Genomic DNA, 18,886 nt, shown 5'->3' on the forward strand with positions numbered 1-18,886 from the left:
TCTCATCTGATCTTTGCATTGGCTCAGTGTTGGGATATTCTCTTAATGCCTAGTCAGACCCTTTACCATTCCGACTCTTCACTTCCTGCATTTCCTGAGCCTAAATATCAGACAGAAGTGTAATATTGAGTCTTCTCAAGCATTTACTTGGTATATACTCTGCTGTGGGAATGCATGTGGCTTTATCATTTCCTGTATTAGGAAGCATTCAAAGTTCTACTTCCCATTATATTCTCTCTCCCTAGTTTTTTCTATCAGATTTTAAAACCATCTACAGTTTTCCTCATTTTATTTTTTCTCAGGAAATAAGGTTAACACATTTTCCTTGTAATATTTTAATGGAATATCCTTAAAATTCATTTTTATGACCTAAGAGAACCCAAAGCTAAGGGGAAGAAAAAGAAAAAGAGTTTCTTTGACAGTTCCTCAAATGGCACCAGATGGATTGAACAGATGAAATTCATGAAAAATAAGATTTTCTCTGGTCTTTTAGATTTAGGGACCAAGATTCTACTCTGGGAATAAAGACTGTTCTCTTCAAGACCACTGCTGAACAGAGGAGGACTCTGAACCAAGAGTAAATAAAAAATGCCACAGCATTCCCCTACCACTTTTATGTTGCCTTTTTATTGTTTCAGCATTCATCTTGCAATCGTAAACCTTTGGCTAATTTCCAGGGTTCCAGCAAAGATGATTCTGATAGTTTCACTTGTTTGTCCAATGTTTCATTGAAAATGTAGAGCACTGGAGCCACTCACTTATCACATAAAATGTGACTCCTGTATGATTTACTTCATAATATACATAATCTGGTATTGAACTATATGTTTAAATCAGATGGAGAAGATTTGAAAGTATGAAGTCTGATTGTAAGTTATTACAGAGTAACATAAATAGAAGGTTACTCAGAGGAGGACATACAATCAATCAACAAGTACATGAAAAAATGCTCACCATCTCTAGCAGTCAGAGAAATGCAAATCAAAAACACCCTAAGATACCCTCTCACTCCAGTAAGATTGGCAGCCATTATGAAGTCAAACAACAACAAGTGCTGGCGAGGATGTGGGGAAAATGGTACACTTGTTCATTGCTGGTGGGGCTGCAAATTGGTGTGGCCAATTTGGAAAGCAGTATGGAGATTCCTTGTAAAGCTGGGAATGGAACCACCATTTGACCCACCTATTTCCCTTCTTGGTCTATTCCCTAAAGACCTTAAAAGGGATAGTAGAGGATAGGAAAGGCAGCAGAATACAACATACACTAGTATGGCAGTAGGTAAAAAAGTGGATGTGTAACCGATGTGATCTGCAATATGTATATAGGGTAAAAATGGGAGTTCATAATCCACTTGAATCAAATGTATGAAATATGTTATGTCAAGAGCTTTGTAAATTTTTGAACAACTAATAATAAAAAAAAAATAAAATAAATAAAACAATGTTGAAAATTAAAATAAAGGAAGTTGGGGCCTAATCCCTCATGATGAAGTTTAGGGCCTACTTTTTCTTTTGTTAGATGCAGTCTCTGGTTTAATTCCTAGATCTTTGATCCACTGAGTTGAGTATTGTGCATGGTGAGAGATGGGGGTTTAATTTCATTTTGTTGCATATGGAATTCCAGTTTTCCCAGCACCATTTGTTAAAGGTGCTATCGTCTCTCCAGTGCATGTTTTTGGCACCTTTGTATAATATTGTAATTTTGTGATTAGTGTCTGTGTCCTCTATTCTATACCATTGATCTACCAGTCTGTTTTGGTGCTAAAACCATGCTGTTTTTGTTACTATTTCTCTATGGTATACTTTAAGATATGGTATGTGATGCCACCTGCTTCACTCTTCCTGCTCTGGATTGCTTTAATTATTCTGGGTCTCTTATTTTTTCCAGATGAATTTCATGATTGATTTTTCTATTTCTATGAGGAATGTCATTGGGATTTTGACAGGAATTGCACTATATCTGTAAAGTGCTTTTGGTAGTAAGGTCATTTTGATAACATTAATTCTGCCTATCCAAGAGCAAGTTAGATCTTTCCATCTTCTAAGGTCTTCTTTGATTTCTTTCTTTAGAGTTCTGTGGTTTTTATTGTATAGATCTTTCACCTCTTTTGTTAAGTTGATTCCCAAGTATATTTTTTTTGAGGTTATTGTGAATGGGGTAGTTTTCCTCATTTCCTTCTCAGAGGATTTTTCACTGATATACAGAAATGCCTTTGATTTATGGATGTTGATTTTATATCCTGCAACTTTGCTGAATTCATTTACTAGTTCTAGTAGTTTTCTGGTGGAGCTTTTTGAGTCTTCTAGGTATAGAATAAAATCATCAGCAAATAGCGCTAATTTAAGTTCTTCTTTTCCTATACATACCCCTTTAATTTCTTTTATCTAACTGCTCTGGCCAGTGTTTCAAGAACTATGTTGAATAGAAGTGGTGAAAGAGGGCATCCCTGTCTTGTACCAGTTTTTAGAGAGAATGCTTTTAATTTTCCTCCATTTAGAATAATGTTGGTCTGAGGCTTAGAGTAGATAGCCTTTATGATGTTGGGATATGTTCATGTTATTCTTAGTTTTTCTAGTGTTTTGAACATGAAAGGATACTGTATTTTGTCAAATGCTTTTCCTGCATCTATTGAGATGATCATATGATTCTTATCTTTAAGTCTACTGATGTGAGGAATTACATTTATTTATTTCCATATGTTGAACCAACCTTGTATCCCTGAGATGAATCCCACTTGATCATGGTGCACAATCTTTTTGATATGTTTTTGTATTCTATTTGCCAGAATTTTGCTGAGAATTTTTGTTCATTAGAGATATTGGTATGAAGTTTTCTTTCTTTGAAGTGTCTTTGTCTGGTTTTGGAATCAGGGTGATATTGGCCTCTTAGAGTTTGGAAGTGCTCCCTCTTTTTATATTTCCTGAAATAAATTGTTATTTATTAGTATCAGTTTTTCTTTAAAGATCTTGTAGAACTCAGCTGTGTATCTTTCTGCTGCTGGGTTTTTCTTGGTTATTAATCTTTTGATGGCTTTGTCTATTTCCTCACTTGTTATTGGTCTGTTGTGTATATCTTCCTCAATCTGGGCAGATCATATTACTTAAGAAATTTGTTGGTGCCTTCAACGTCTTCTATTTTATTGGAGTATAAGGTTTTAAAATAATTTCTAATTTTCCTCTGTATTTCTGTAGTGTCTGTGATGATATTGCCATTTTGATCACATATGCTGGTAATTTGAGTTCCCTCTCCCCTACTCTTCATTAGTGTGGCTAAGGATCTGTCAATTTTATTTATTTTTTCAAAGAACCAACATTTTTTTGTCAATTTTTTCAATTGATTTTTTTGTTTTGATTTTATTGATTTCAGCTCTAATTTTAATTATTTGTGCCTTGTACTGCATTTGCTGCTGATTTGTTCTTCTTTTTCTAGGGCTTTGAGATGTAGTGTGAAGTCATTTATTTGTTGACTTTTTCTTCTTTTAAGGAATGAACTCCATGCAATGAATTTTCCTCTTAGTACTGCTTTTATAGTGTCCCAGAGATTTCAATATGTTGTGTCTGTGTTCTCATTTACCTCTAAGAATTTTTTAATCTCTTCCTTGATGTCTTCTGTAACCCATTGTTCATTTAGTAGCATATGGTTCAGTCTCCATGTAAGGCAGAAATTTTTATTTTTTATTTTGTTGTTGATTTCCAGTTTCATTCCATTATGATCTAAAAAATGCATGGTAGTATCTCTACTTTTTGTTTTTGCTAAGAGTTGCTTTGTGGCATAGTATATGGTCTATTTTACAGAAGGATCCATGTGCTGCTGAGAAGAAAGTGATGGAGGTCGAAACATTCTATATATGTCAGTTAAGTCTAAGTATTGATTGTATTATTGAGTTCTATAGTTTCTTATTCAACTTTTGTTTTGAATATCTCCAGTGGTGAGAAAGGTGTGTTAAAGTTCCCCAAGATTATTGTGTTGTGGTCAATTTGACTCTTGAACTTGAGTAGAATTTGTAGGATGAACATAGCTGTACCATTGTTTGGGGCATATATATTTATGATTGTTCTGTCTTGTTGGTGTATGGTTCCCTTGAGCAGTATGTAATGGCCATATTTATCCCTTTTGATTATTATTGGCTTTCAGACTACTTTATTTGATACGAGGATAGAAACCCCTGCTTGTTTCTGCAGTTTATGTGAGTGGTATGATTTTTCCCAACCTTTCACCTTCAGTCTGTGGTTGTCTTTTCCTATGAGTCTCTTGGAGGCAGCATATTGGGTTTTTTTGGTTTTTGTTTTGATTCAATCTGCTAATCTATATCTTTTGATTGGTGAGTTTAGGCCATTAACATTCAGGGTTATTATTGAGACATGATTTGTATTCCCAGCCATTTTTTGTTTACTTTTGGTATTTAATGTGACTTGGTTTCTCCTCTGATTAGATTTTTCTTTAGTGTAAACCCTCCCTCTGCTGATTTTTTATCATTGTTTTGTATTTCTTCTTTGTGGAATATTTTGCTGAGAATGTTCTGTAGTGTAGGCTTTCTAGTTGTAAATTCTTTTAACTTTTGTTTACCATAAAAAGTTTTTATTTCATCATCAAAACAAAAGCTTAATTATGCTGGAAATAAGATTCTTGGTTGGCATCCATTTTCTTTTAGTGATTGGTATATGTTGTTTCAGGATATCCTGGCTTTGAGGGTCTGGGTTGAAAAATCTGCTGAGATCCAAATTGGTCTCCCCTTATATGTGATCTGATTCCTCTCTCCTGTGGCTTTTAAGAGTCTATCCTTATTATGTATTATAGGCATTTTCATAAAAATGTACTTTGGTGTATATCTGTTGTAATTTTGTACATTTGGTGTCCTGTAGGCCTCTTGTATTTGGTTTCACAATTCATTCTTCATGCTTGAGAAATTTTCTGATATTATCTCATTAAAGAGATTGTGCATTTTTTGGTTTGAAACCCTGTGCCTTCCTCTATCCCAATAACTCTTACATTTGGTCTTTTGATGCTGTCCCATAATTCTTGGATGTTCTGATCATGGTTTCTTACTATCTTCACTGTGTGATCACTTTATTTTCCAGATTGTATATTTTGTCTTCATTATCTGATGCTCCTTCTTCCAAGTGATCTAGTCTGGTGGTGCTTCTTTCTATTGAGTTTTTTATTGGATTTATTGTTTCCTTCATTTCAAAGATTTCTGACTGTTTTTTTTTCCATCTTCCATCTAACCATATGCACTGCAGTGTCATTGGCTGCAAGACACTAATAAAATCCTGGATTGAGGAGATCATCATGAGCTATATTCATAGAATTGGATGACATCTATATATAAATAATTATTCATAAAATGAATAGAAATATTTACTAGGTGAAGATGAAATATAGAAGTTAGAGGTGTAAATTAGATTAGAAGTTCATTTTAAACTACAAGAAAGTAAATAAGCATTATATAACTTAAGACAAACTGACAGTGATAGGAATGAAACAATTCAAAGGAAAAATATAGAAGAAAGATAACCAAATGGTGGTATTGCACTATTTGAAAAAATAAGAATTGAGCTTAGAAACACATGGATATTGGCAAACTCCATGCCTCAGCCTCATACTTTCCATGCAATTGAGCTTGTGTAGTAAGTGCCCAAAGCAAGCTATTAACTTGCAATTCACCATAGCATATATTTTTAAAAGTCTATCCTGACAGTACACTCAATTATGTCTAGAATATGCACAGAAAAGTTTTGATAAAAATGTATTTTATATAAGTAAAGCAGGAGTTGAGAAGAACTTTGAGACTAGCTTTACTAATACATTCATACTTTTCATCATGTGGCTGACAGTTCCTAATCTCAGTACCCAGTCAACACTAACTGAATGTCTTTTTCTCATATAGCCATGAACACAAGCGAGCAGACGCCTGATGAGACTCTCCTCAGAAGCAAAAGGAGTCAAGATCTTCCAGAGATGCTCAGAGAAGTGGGACTGGAAGTTGAGTACTGGTTGATCAAGCTGAAGGAAGTCCTGGGTGTGACCTGTGCCCAGTCATTATGTTATTTAAAAGAAAAAGACCTCCAGAAGCTGAAATATGAGGTAAAATATCCATGGGAGAAAAGGGCCCTGGAGAAGCTGCTTGACCTGTCCCACTCAAATAGTCTTGCAGAGTTACAGGAGTCACCAGTGGAGAGAAAAAAGGAGAAGCAGGCAGAACAAGCAGTGAAAGAGCAGAGGAACTTGATGTCAGAAGGTAGACAGCGACAGGAAGAGGCAGTGAAGAGAAAGGAAGCAGAGCTGAGGCAAGCCATGGAGATCCCTGAAGAGAACATGCTGAAGCCTCCAAAGCCCCTAAGGGAAGTCATGGAAATCATGAAGAAAGAACTCAGTCCCATGGAGCAGATGCCATCCCACAGGCCAAACCTCCCAGATAGAGATCTGGTAAGATGGGCATCTGGAGGGCTGGCCCTGCAGGGAATATACAAAACCTGCCACCACATGGACCTGATACAGAGGAGAGAGGAGCTACTCATTGCCCCCAAGGAGTTCTCACTCTTTGGCCCTCAGCAGTGCACATTGATGAAATCTGAAGAATTTACATCTTCTCAAGAAGAAGTCATGTTCACCCAGTCTATGGAGAATTTAGGCTTCAGTTTAACTACTTCAGCCAAGGGTGGAGGTTGGGGATTTAGTTTAGAAACTGAACTGGATAAAAGCAAACATTCAGAATCCAAGCAAACCCACCTAACAAATTCTGAGTGCTCTTATTTCTGCTCAACCAAGTTCAGATACACTCCCATGGCATCCTGCCACTTCCCCATTGATCAGCTCCAGTTGTCCAATGCTGCTCTTCAGGAATTGAAATGCCTTGAAGACCTTCTGGATCAGACTACAGACCATCAGGAATCCCAGGTGCTGAAACACTGGAGTGAAAGATTCTTCCACAGGTTTGGCTCTCATGCTAACCAAGGCCCTCTGCACCTGGGAGGAATCTACTGGTGGAAGGCTGTCTCAAAGGGGTTCCAAAATTATCACCTAGTTGATATAAAGCAGCAGGCAATAGAGGCCCTGGATTTTTACATAAGTGGTGGCTACCATGGTTTTGGAATGAATGTTGCTGCAGGTATGAATGTGTCAGACTCACATTCAAAAGCAGCTATTCAGAGCAAAACTTTTCAAAACCTCCAAACCAAATTCCAATTATCTGTATCCAAGACAGGTGGACCACCAGAAGCAGATGACCTTGCTCAATGGAAAGCTGGCCTTGTTGCCAGCAATCAAACCTGGTGTGTCATTGACCGGGGATTCCAGCTGGTGCCTATTTGGGACATTATTCTCTCCAGCCACAGAAGTGATTTTAAAGATCCATGTAAGGTAGCTAAGTGTCTGAAAGACAATTACACTGCTCTGACTGGTCTTGCTTCCCAGATCCAAGAGGGAGAGGAGATACTGAGTGTTAGGCAAGAGGTTAGAGTTTTCCTAGATGCTGCAAAGTCCTGGGAAGTCTCTGATCCTGAAGAACAGCTTCAAAAGCTGATAAATTTTAAGCAAACACTGAGTCAAAAAACAAAAGGAAATGACACTTGGATTAACCTATGCCTCACAGATAAGGATCTGCAGACTTTTCTAGTCAATACCGTCAATTTTTGCAAAATGTCTACCAATTGTAAAACAAATTATATTAAAATTCAGTTGTGCAGCCTTCTAGATCCTCACATCTACAAAGTGGAAAATTTTCCTCAGACTCACTCCATTATGCACTGGATCAAACAGTCAGATTCAGAGCAAGAGCAAGTCCACATCTCCGATTTTTCTGAATTCATTAAAAAATTAACAAAAACACAGGAAGAATTCCTGGAAGTGAAGGTCCAAGAAGAAGTAGAAGAAGCTCAAAGAAAGGCCACATATGAGGTCTGCTTGGCTCTCAACAGCTTCTTGAGCCACTTGCAAGCAACAGAGCAGCCAGACACACAGCTCTTGCTACTTTCCATTGCAGCTGGTGCAGGATATCAGGTGGGAAGCGATATTTTTCAGCCTCTCCTGGGGCCTGGTGAGTTAAACTTCCTACTGGATGAAATGCAAACTGCCTTTAATGAATACCAGCAGCTCAAAAGTACTTCCAGCTATAGGGCCCATGCATTCCTGGTGTTCACAGGTCTGACAGCCACGGCTGAATTAAGAGCTCTATCTACAGAAGAGAAGACAAAACGCATGAAATTTATAATAAAACACATGGGACAATTATTTTCTAAAGAAGTTGTACATGTCCTCACTAAATTTGAAGAAGATCATGATTGGGAAAACCTAGAAAGAAACTTGAGATTACTCATTGATGGAGATTATGAAGCCACCATCTCTTCTTTGAAAAGGGATGACGTTGAAAGAGAGCTACTAAGCCTTTTCCATGAAAAGAAATGGCCCTGTGAACCAGATATTAATGAAAATAACACAAATGAAGTAATAGAAAATGAAGCCTTCCTAGACTTACTCCAGCGTCTAGGCCTACAACATTACTACCCTAAAAAAATGAGTAAAGCTAAATTTCATCTGATCTACAAGACTTCTCTTTACAACACCCAGCCCAATTCTGAAAAGGAACTTCCCTTTTATTTCCTTCAGAAGCTAATGTTGCTGGATTATGGACTGAGATACCTTGTCTTTAAAGACTATGGAAATATAGAATCTAAGGTTTCTCCAAGTGCCTTCAATCAGGAATATGAGGGTTTTGATCCATATGAAGACTTTGTTGAAGATAATGATACTCTCACTGATCCTTTGAGAACTCAGTCAAGGCCCCACATTCACCCCATGGATATCCAGATGACCATTTTTCACTGTGCAGATGATTTTGCCAGACAATATATTTTGACCAAACTTTCTACTTGTCAATTTGCCCTGCCTCTCCTGGTGCCAAATCCTTGCACTTCTCAAATCGAATTCTCTCTCTGGTCTCTCAGAAAAGTTAGGAGAAGTTGGCAGCAAGAAAAGAAATCACCACATGGGAAGAAGAGTCATAAGTGTCAGCAGATGTGTTGTGTCTCCACCCCCATTGTGTCCTTCATTAGGGTGGGCAATGGCCTGTCTGCTTCCAAATCTCAGATCATGAACTGTCTTCTCAGTGAACGTAAACATAATGTCTTTTTCCACCGACACTGCAGAGAAAGCAGCAAGGACTGCCTCTTGATGGGAGGCGTGGTAGAAATCTGCTGGTTTTGGCCTGGAGGGGAAGTGGAGGACAGGTTTGACAACTGTGTGACCTTCATGAATCTTCATGGAGATGCAAAGGAACATAAAAGGCAGCTCATTTTCCTGCAGGAGGTCTCTTCTCTCATTGTGGTCCTCATGTCAGCTTCTGATGACAACAAACAAAACCAAAAAATTGTCCGTGACCTATGTCAGTCATCAAGATCATTGATCTGCTTGCTAGATGACAAAGAAAAATCCAAACCCAGTAGTTCTGGTACAAGAGTGAAAATAGGCCTGAGGAACAGAAATGAGGCAGAATTAACAAAGGAGCTCACAACTACCATCAGACGTTTGCTAGAGCTCTCTGACACAGCTCACAGCCTAGAGGACTGTTCTCAAATTGCTCGCCAGCAAGGATTTCTTATTGATGAAGACCAGAGAGATTGTAAGGAGGGCAAAGAAAAGGCACAGATTATAATGGCTCTTTTAGGAGAAACAGAGTTGTCTGAGGTGAAGGAAACCTTCCTACCGCTTCAGGGACAACTGTGGCAACTTTGGTGTAGAAAGGACAAAGAACTTTACCATCTGAGAGAGAAGGGAAACCGAAGCATTGAACAACACAAGAGTGAGCTTGAGACAGAAAAACAAATAATTCGGCAACAACAGGTACAAAGAGCTTTTCCTCTCAATGATGTAATGTTCTCTGTGCTTCAAATTCTCCACAGCTACTCAGAAACACACACCACACTCTACTTCTTGCAATGGATGAGTGTGTTTTTAGATAAGTTGACTGAAGAGCATTTGGAGAACCTACATGAAAAACTGATTCATTTGTGGTCAATTGTGAAAACAGAAAAGCAAAGCTCCCAAAGCATGAACTCTTTGGAACTCTGCCAAAAGAAGATTAGTGACTATACCTTAGGAATTGAGCAATTTCTCAGAGAGGTTGGTCAGATCTATGAAGCTCTGGAAGAAACTTCCTCCACAAATGATATAGTTTTTCTCTTCCTACCCCAAATTGCTGCAGACCTGATGATAGTTGGTGTCCCCATAGAGCTGATGGATGGAGATGCTTCCTATGTGCCCCTAAAGTGGGTGGCAGCTGTTTTTGACAAGCTCTCTGAGAAACTTGGAGACAAACGGCTCTTTGTCCTCTCTGTCCTTGGCCTACAGAGCTCTGGGAAGTCCACCCTACTAAATGCTCTTTTTGGGCTGCAGTTCAGTGTAAGTGCAGGCAGGTGTACCAAGGGGGCCTACATGCAGCTCCTAAAGGTAGAGGAGACATCCACAGAGGAACTTGGCTTTGACTTTGTGCTGGTTGTAGACACAGAAGGACTTCGGGCCCCAGAACTCAGCAACAAATCCCAGAACTGGGACAACGAATTAGCCACCTTTGTCACTGGGCTTGCAAACTTGACTCTGATCAATATATTTGGGGAGAATCCATCAGAAATGCAAGACATCCTACAGATAGTAGTCCAAGCCTTTCTGAGGATGAAACAAGTGAAAATTTCCCCCAGGTGCATATTCATACATCAGAATGTAGGAGAAGTTACAGCTAAAGACCAAACTACAGAAGGACGAAGGCGGTTAGAGCAGAGGCTAGATGAAATGACAGCACTGGCTGCTAAACAAGAAGAATGCTCAGATGTCACTCACTTCAGTGATGTCATCAATTTTGATGTCAATACTCACGTGTACTACTTTGCTCACCTTTGGGATGGCAATCCCCCCATGGCCCCTCCCAATCCTCGTTATAGCCTCAATGTCCAGGAACTGAAAAGTGTAATTCTTTTAACTGCCAAACAGGAATCCAGGGGAAGCATCATGAAGATATCAGATGTAAACTTCAGAGTTCAAGATTTATGGAGAGCCCTGGTAAGTGAGAACTTCATTTTCAGTTTCAGAAACACCCGAGAGGTCATGGCCATGAGCAAACTGGAAACCATGTATAACCACTGGACCTGGCAGCTCCGGAGTCACATGTTGGACTTGCAGAACCAGCTTCACAATCAGATTCAGAATAGAAAAATTCTGACACTTACAACAAGCATGATTGAGTGTCCAGTTACAGAGAAATATGAAACCATCAAGCAAGTACTTGAAAAATATTTTACTGAAGACCCAGAGAGAGAGATACTTGTCCAATGGAAAACCTATTTTGAAAATAAGCTACTAATCCTTAAAGATTCACTTATTTCAGACACCAAGAGAAAAGCCCATGAACTTATTAGTCTCAAAAAAAATCAAGAACAACTAGAACAGAAGAAGAGTGTATATGAAAATGAATTATTGAAGAAGAGCCAAAACTTGGCTTTAAGTGTAAAAGGTAAAATTTTGAGTGATGAAGAATTATATGAGAAATTCAGTCAACTTTGGGGAAAATGGGTTTGTGAAGTGTCCTCAAATCTCCCTCAAGCCACAGAGCCTAAAATTGATGTGGATGCTGAACACATCCTTTTGGAACATTTCAGAAAAGAGAAAAACATAGTAGAAAAACTAAAGAGAAATATTGGAAAGAATTTTCAGCTAGATTTTGGAAAACATGTCAAGATGTGTAAGGAATATTTCTTTCTCACAAAGAGTTTAGAGGACTGTGATAAAGTGTCCATTGATATGACTACTGATCGTATTTTTTCAAGATTTAATGAATATATTGAAAGTATTATGAATCAACAACGTGATTATGATCAAAGTGACTTCCATCAAATCCTGAGAATAATAGAAGAGGAAGTGAAATCTGAACACACCAAGAATAGATATATATTTACGAGCGAATACAACATTGAATTATCTTCATATTTATTTCAAAAAGCAACACAGGATTTTATGGAAAGGCATTGGGCATTTAGAAGAGCAAATGATCCTGTAAAATATCTAGAACAAAAGAAAGATGATTTTTTCATGAGTTTCAAGATTTCCTGCCAAGGTGCAACCTCTATCACATGTTTTGTTGATTTTCTGTGGCAAAAGCTCACTCCTGCTGTCTCTGCTACCATCCAGGGGAAAATGGTCCCTAGAATAGCTGGGGAGATAAGAACCTCCTACCCTGCATTCAATGGAAACAGGTCTAACCTGGAGAAACACATTCTCATCTCTCTAGCAGAAGAAGAAAATTTTGAAAATTATTGGCAATACATTTACAATCCAAAATCATTTTGTAGCAGTTACATTGAGAACTATACCAAAAAGTACTGTTCAGACAACAGAGATAAAAAAATAAAGACTTTATTCAAAACAAGTCTTGAGGACATCAAGTATACCATCCTCTCTGCCATTCATGAATCCACAGCAGTAGCTAAAGACAGAAGCAGCACTGCATCTGGGTGGCTGGATTTGTTCTGTGATCACCTGGGGAACAACTTGATTTTCCCAAGAAGAGATTTGATAAACATTGAGCACCAAGAGATAAAAGATATGGATTTTCTCAAAGAAGCCATGAGTGCAGGTTTGGAACCTGCAATGAAGAAAGTGGAACAGAACTTGTCAAGTATGCCTATAGAAGAAATGGTTCCTGAAATTGAGAAAATCCTCTCTGAACATCTCTGTGGATGTTGGAAACAGTGTCCCTTATGTAATGCAATTTGTACAAACACAATTCCTGAACATGATGGAGACCACAGTGTTCCATTTCATCGTCCTCAGGCTGTCCGTGGAGAAAAATGGTATAGAACAGACCACTTTGTCATTGATTGTTGTACTAGTTTAGTAGCAAGTGATTGTTTGCTTGTTTTGAGAGATGATTTGAAAATCCCATATAAGAACTATCGGCAGGCAGGAGGGGATTATGCCACATGGAGCATCACCCCAGATTCATCCACCCAGCCATACTGGAAATGGTTTGTCTGTCATTTCAGAACAAAATTGGAAGAAAAGTATCAGCTAAAATTTATAAATAACGGTCAAATCCCCTATGAATGGGGCAAAATCACTAAGCAGGAAGTGCTTAATGACTTGAAAAAATAATCTTCAATGACCACATAAATACCTTAGCATCTGTACAAAGTCACAGTACCAAGCAACCTCACAACATATCCTCCTTACAACTAGAGCTTTACATATTCCACTTTGAAATGAAAATGCTTAAAAAGTGATTAAATATCAATTCAAGAATTTAAGAGTTCCTGGAAAAACACTTGATATCTCTCTGCCTCAATTCCATTTGGATTAGAAAGAAATTACTAAAATAGGAGCATATGACAAAATCCAAATATCTAGTTCCTACTTTGAAATATTGCTCTACATATTTTAAAATATGTAATACCTCAGAAAAAATCATCTTCATATGGAAAATTTTAAGTCATTTCATGATGCTACAAATTTCTCTACAGTAACTGCATGGCTGTTGAACTAATATACATGTCTTGACAAGCAACTACAAATAAACTTTCTCTATTTCACTGAATTTTTTCACTCATTCAATCCATGAAGAAAATTTACTCGCCCTTAAACACAAAAGCATTCATGGAAATTTCATGATTCCCATGTATAGTATTTTATAGGGATATTTTACTCTAGCAGAGAACAAACCAGAGACTTGACAAAGATAAAGTCTTCATCAAGTCAGGAAACATTATCAGGCAAACATAGGAAATAGAAGTTAAATAACTGCTTCATTTAATCAACATTCTCTTCTTTCTGTTTTCTTGGAACTTCTTTGTCATGCTACAAAAAGTTGAGTTATTCACAAGTGTAATGATAACCATGTAAATAGAATCCTATCCATCAAGTCTGTGGACAAGGTCAAATTAGATAAAGCCATTAATGATTATAAATACATCCCCTAAAGAAAAAAAATCTACTTTTTATAAAAATTTCATAATTATTAATTAATCTTAATTGGGTTTGCACATTTAATACAAATTTATATTTCATGTATAAATATATACTTCATGTATAAAATGCATAGGAGTGCTTATCTACAATGAGACATATTTTTGCTTCCTTATACTTTTTGTGTGCTAGGGAAATCCCCCTTCTACAAACCTATACCTTATGCTCAGTTCTCAAAGCTGATGATTTAAAATAATGATGATGCAAGAAGAAAATGTCCTCATTTAGACATAAAGATACCCTTTGGTTTCCATTTACTGCTGCAGGCTTTACCTATCTATGGACAGTGAAAAGACATGACCAAAGCCATGGTAGTTAAACAACATAGATCTTCAGAAATGAGAGATAGGAATGCTGACTCCATCACCTTTGTCCACCACAGGAAAATATATTATCAGTTTCAAATCTACTGACTAGAATCTCCATAAGTTTTCTGTTTGTTTTTGCTGTAGTACTGTGGATTAAACCCTGGCATTACACATGTCAGGAAGCACATTATTACTCAACTACAGCTTTTTATTTTTTTAAATTTCAGAGATGGAGTTTCATTAAGATGCAACCTGTGAGCCTCCTGCCTCAGCCTCTCAGGTTGCTGGGATTAAATGTATCAGAAGTCTTGAAAAAAAATTGTGAAGGATATAGGTGTTCTTGAACAGAATGATTTTTTTCTGAAAAAATAGTCTTGGTGAGAGTTGGGAGGATCTCTTAATGAGATCAACCTGATATAGTATTGGGAACAGAAGCTCTGCACAACATGGTGCCTGTCACACTCATCACTGCAAGCTTTGAAAAGGCTTAATGTTCAATTGACATTAGCTGAATGCTTTTTATATTGAATGAATCAATATAGCCTTCAACGAATAAGTCTCATATATTACTTTTGATTTTAAAGCCAAAAATATTTTGCAAATGTAAAAAGGCCTCTAATAAATTCCTCAGGTATGTTAACAGTGTGATTCTTTCATGAAATCCCAAGGCCAAACTAGAGAGATAACAAAAATATTGGGAAGAGGTAAATTAGAATAAAAGAAGATGACTATGTAGAGATGGTGTTTTCTGTGATACAATTAGGGAAAATAATCAAGTTGGTGTCAGAAATGGGAGAGATAATAGTGTTAGTATTTTGGGTCTCATTAAGGAAGAGACCTCAGGAACAGTGGAGCAGGGGAGAGGAGTCAGTGGGGATGAGAACATCAAGATGTAGAGCACTGGGTCTGATTGAAGGTCACAAAATTAGAGTTAAATAGGTGCAAGGTTAGTAGGGGTAGGGTTTTCATGGGTAGCAGAATGAGCCTCAGTCACTGAGGTGAGGAGCAGAGAAAAAGGAATTGGGGGTCACCACATGAGCAGATTTCAGATGTTCCAGTCATTAAGGCAAAGGTGCCAAGTAGCGTGGTAAAGGAATCACAAGGCCAATAGAGATGGAGCAAGGATGGTAATGGACCTAGGAGAGTATGGAAATTCATGACAGGATGTAAGTTATTCACTTATATGTGGACTCCAAAAATGAGAACTCATAGAAATAGAGAGTAGAATGCAGGTTACCAGAGACTGAGGACAGGGTGGGGGATAGGGGAAAGTTTGGTCAAAAGGGAAAGTTTCAGTTAAAGAAGAGGACAAATTCTGGTGATCTATAAAACCAGGTGACTAGTAACTATGCTAATTATTATCATTATTATTATTGCTATCTTACTGAAATGTGGTTGTGTTTATAGTCTGCTCACTTGTAAGAAGCAAGTCCAAGCTTTCAATATTAATCCAAGTATGAGTTGCATAAGAGTTTGTAGTGCTCTTTTCTCAGTCTGTGTTTTATTTTCTCTAAATGTAATCTTAAAATAAAGTAGAATTAAAATAATCATGCTTAATGAATTATACAATACAAAATTGCAAACAGTGAATTTTAAGTGTCATAACCCCCCCCCGAAAAATAGATAAGTACATAAAGTTATGGATATGTTAATTTGCCTAATTTGCTTATTCCTCAATCTATGCATGTATAAAAGAATCAAATTGTACCCCATATTGTGTACATTTATTATCTGTCAATAAAAATTAAAAACAAACTGAATAAAAAATGATTTACATAAAATACAATGGAAAACTGCTTCAAGATTTTTTCAGGAGATCTCTTTTTCTTAGTGACAGATAATATGAACCCAATAACATCTACAGAATGTGGTATGTCTAAAAATTGACCCCTTTAAATTTTGGGGTGTTTTCATTGGAACACTGAAGATAGACTTGTGAAATGCATAATTGTCATTTTATTCTTACCTTTATTCTTACATTGAGAGAATGGTTATTCTCTCAATTCCAACTTTCAGTAAATTCTAAACAAGCTATTCAAACATTTATTATTGTTGTATATGAGTTTAGAGGCAATAAAGAGTATTAAATTACATTATATTTTTTGTATTATACTATATCATATGTTTGTGATGAAAACCAAGAGTGCTATCATTGTAGTATTGGTTTCTGGGTGAACTTGGACTTGTAATTTAGCCCCTGTGTCTTTAGGCATCATAACACTGCAATGATAGGATTCTCATTAATAAATGAATGGCTACTTACAAGGCATGGAGGACAATGCTACACATGGAGTAAGTGTCAGTTGTTATGTCATGCTGTCTATCCCAGGTTCCCTTTTCCTTTGCTTTTGAATAAAATTTTACTAGAAGCACACCAATAGATGAAGTAGTCTCACTGGATGTTCATTGACAATAGTGTTCAACATGGCCTCCTTGGGAACTCACACTTGATAATATAGTCTTTAAAATGTCTAATTAATACTTAATAACTCAAAATGTAGTTCAGAATATCAAAGTTCTTCAGTACTTTATTAATAGCTATATGTATTCCAAACACAAATTAACCAAAGGCAACCAAGTCAATTTTGTAATTTTTTTTGTCAGTGTGAAATAGATCTCAGGTTCCCCATGCCTTAGATAGATCTTAGGTTTCTCATGCCTGAGAAATAAATTTGCATGTACACAATTTGTTTTAGAAGTTATTCTAGTAAAAAAATGAATAATGGAGAGAGGACTCAAGAAGAGGTGGGATTCAAGATGAAGAAGGGAATTAGTGGATTTAATCAAGTGTTGACTATTAGGGAATGCTAGCTTGCTATGGTAGTTAAGAGCAGGAACTTAGCATCAAGACTGCTTAGATATGTATGTGAATAAAGACCCCATCACTTTGCTAGCTATCTGACCTGGGATAAGTCAGCATGTGTCTGCTTCATGTGCTTCTTCTATAAAATTCTGGTATCTTATAAAGGTGTGAAGATGACTTGGAAATAATATGTATGCCTGGCTCTTGGTATATGTTCCTTTGTTAGTTGGTTGTAGTACCAGGGAACAACATCATGTTAATAGAAATCATTGTGCCATTATTATTACTGCAATGAAGTGCAGTGAGGTCTCCACTCAAGGCTCAATTGCAACTTCCTGAAGATTGAGATCCAACTTTCAAATTTTGAACCAAGTAATGTTTTAAATATGTTTGTCTGACTGTTTTCTCTTTATTTTATCTAAATAGAATATTAAAAAATATAATAAAAACCATAAAGAAAAAATGTATGAGGAACAGAAGGAAGAAAGGCTGAGTAAGAGCATTATAAGGTTCTTTTGACAATAGCCAATCACCCCCAAATAATTATTTTTAATGCAATGCAAGGGATTTACATAAATTGGGAAAAAATGTGAACCTGATAATGTTCTTCTAGAAACAACAGCCCTAATTGTTAAATACCTTTGCTTCTCCTTTGAACCAAGAAAACTATCAGGTATATCTGTTGCTTTACCCTGTAATTCCCATTATCTCCACTGTGGGGGAACATAAGTGCACCACTCAGGTCCTTCTTCTAGGAAGGGTTTGCTGCCCACATGAGGGGAGTAAAGGAAGCAGCCACTCATCAGTTGTCACATCTGCCTCAATTGAAGAGAGCCTTTCTCCTGGGGTCAGGCTCTCCTGAGCAGCTTGCATCCATGATTGAGTGAGTCGCAGAGGCCCTGCCATGTTGGCCTGACAAGGGTGCTCCGATGGGCTCCACTGCCACAGTCTGGCTGCAGCAAAATAACCGGGGGAGGGGGGGTGACGAACAACTTGTGTACGTTGATACAGCAGGAGTGGAAGCCGTTTATTGTAGGACCAGAGTGATATTTATACATTCCACACAGCTTATCTTAATTAGCATAAACTAGATACATCAGTCAACCAATAAGGAATCTCCACACTTAATGGCTTGCTGGCGTTACTTCACAAACCACTCCCTCTGGCATTTTGCCAGGCGCCATCCAGACTTGTTTACAGACTCTAACATTTCTCTGGCAAAATGCCAGGTGCCATCCTGACTTGTTTACAGACTCTAACACTCCTCTCACTCCAGAATTTCTGCCTTGTCCTGGAAGCTTTCTGAGGCCTGCACCACAGTTCAGTTTCTCCGACTGCCAAGTCCTATTACTCTCCCTTCTTTCGTAAGTGTTTACCACTAAGAAATATCTTTCATGCTGTTTCAACATCTGATTCTGGAAAAACGAAACTGTGGCATCATTCAAGGCCTTGGTACAGATTGCTGTATGCAGATGGATTTGAACAATGGGTTTGTGAATAAGAAAGAAACTGAAAAAAAGAAAATAAGGGCTACATAATATTCTGTTCCAAAAACCAGTATGAAGACAGCAGCAGAGAGGATGAAAGCCTTTCAGAATAGACTAGAAGACAGGAAAGCAAAGAGCAGAGAGAATCATGACACAGTTGCTACATGAGCCACTCATTAGTCAGTAATAATTAGTAAATAGAAAACTGATAATCTCTTTTTTTTTTTTAAAGAGGAAAACTAATGAGGAGAAGAATAGATATTTTTCCATTTGGCCTTCAAATT

The 18,886-nt window shown here is 37.3% G+C and overlaps 1 protein-coding gene across 1 annotated transcript; it reads left to right on the top strand.

Annotated features, from left to right (window-relative positions):
- The first annotated feature begins 5,889 nt into the window (after nucleotides 1-5,889).
- Nucleotides 5,890-13,137, top strand: LOC113177884 (interferon-induced very large GTPase 1-like). The gene has a single exon (XM_026382383.2). The coding sequence runs from the start codon at nucleotides 5,890-5,892 to the stop codon at nucleotides 13,135-13,137; it is 7,248 nt and encodes a 2,415-aa protein (XP_026238168.2).
- The last annotated feature ends 5,749 nt before the right edge of the window (nucleotides 13,138-18,886 follow it).

Source organism: Urocitellus parryii, chromosome 4 (assembly GCF_045843805.1).
Source record: "Urocitellus parryii isolate mUroPar1 chromosome 4, mUroPar1.hap1, whole genome shotgun sequence".
Lineage (NCBI taxonomy): Eukaryota > Metazoa > Chordata > Mammalia > Rodentia > Sciuridae > Urocitellus > Urocitellus parryii.

What these genes read in the sequence shown, in the direction of transcription:
- LOC113177884 (XM_026382383.2), top strand. Translation starts at nt 5,890, where the DNA reads ATGAACACAAGCGAGCAGACGCCTGATGAGACTCTCCTCAGAAGCAAA.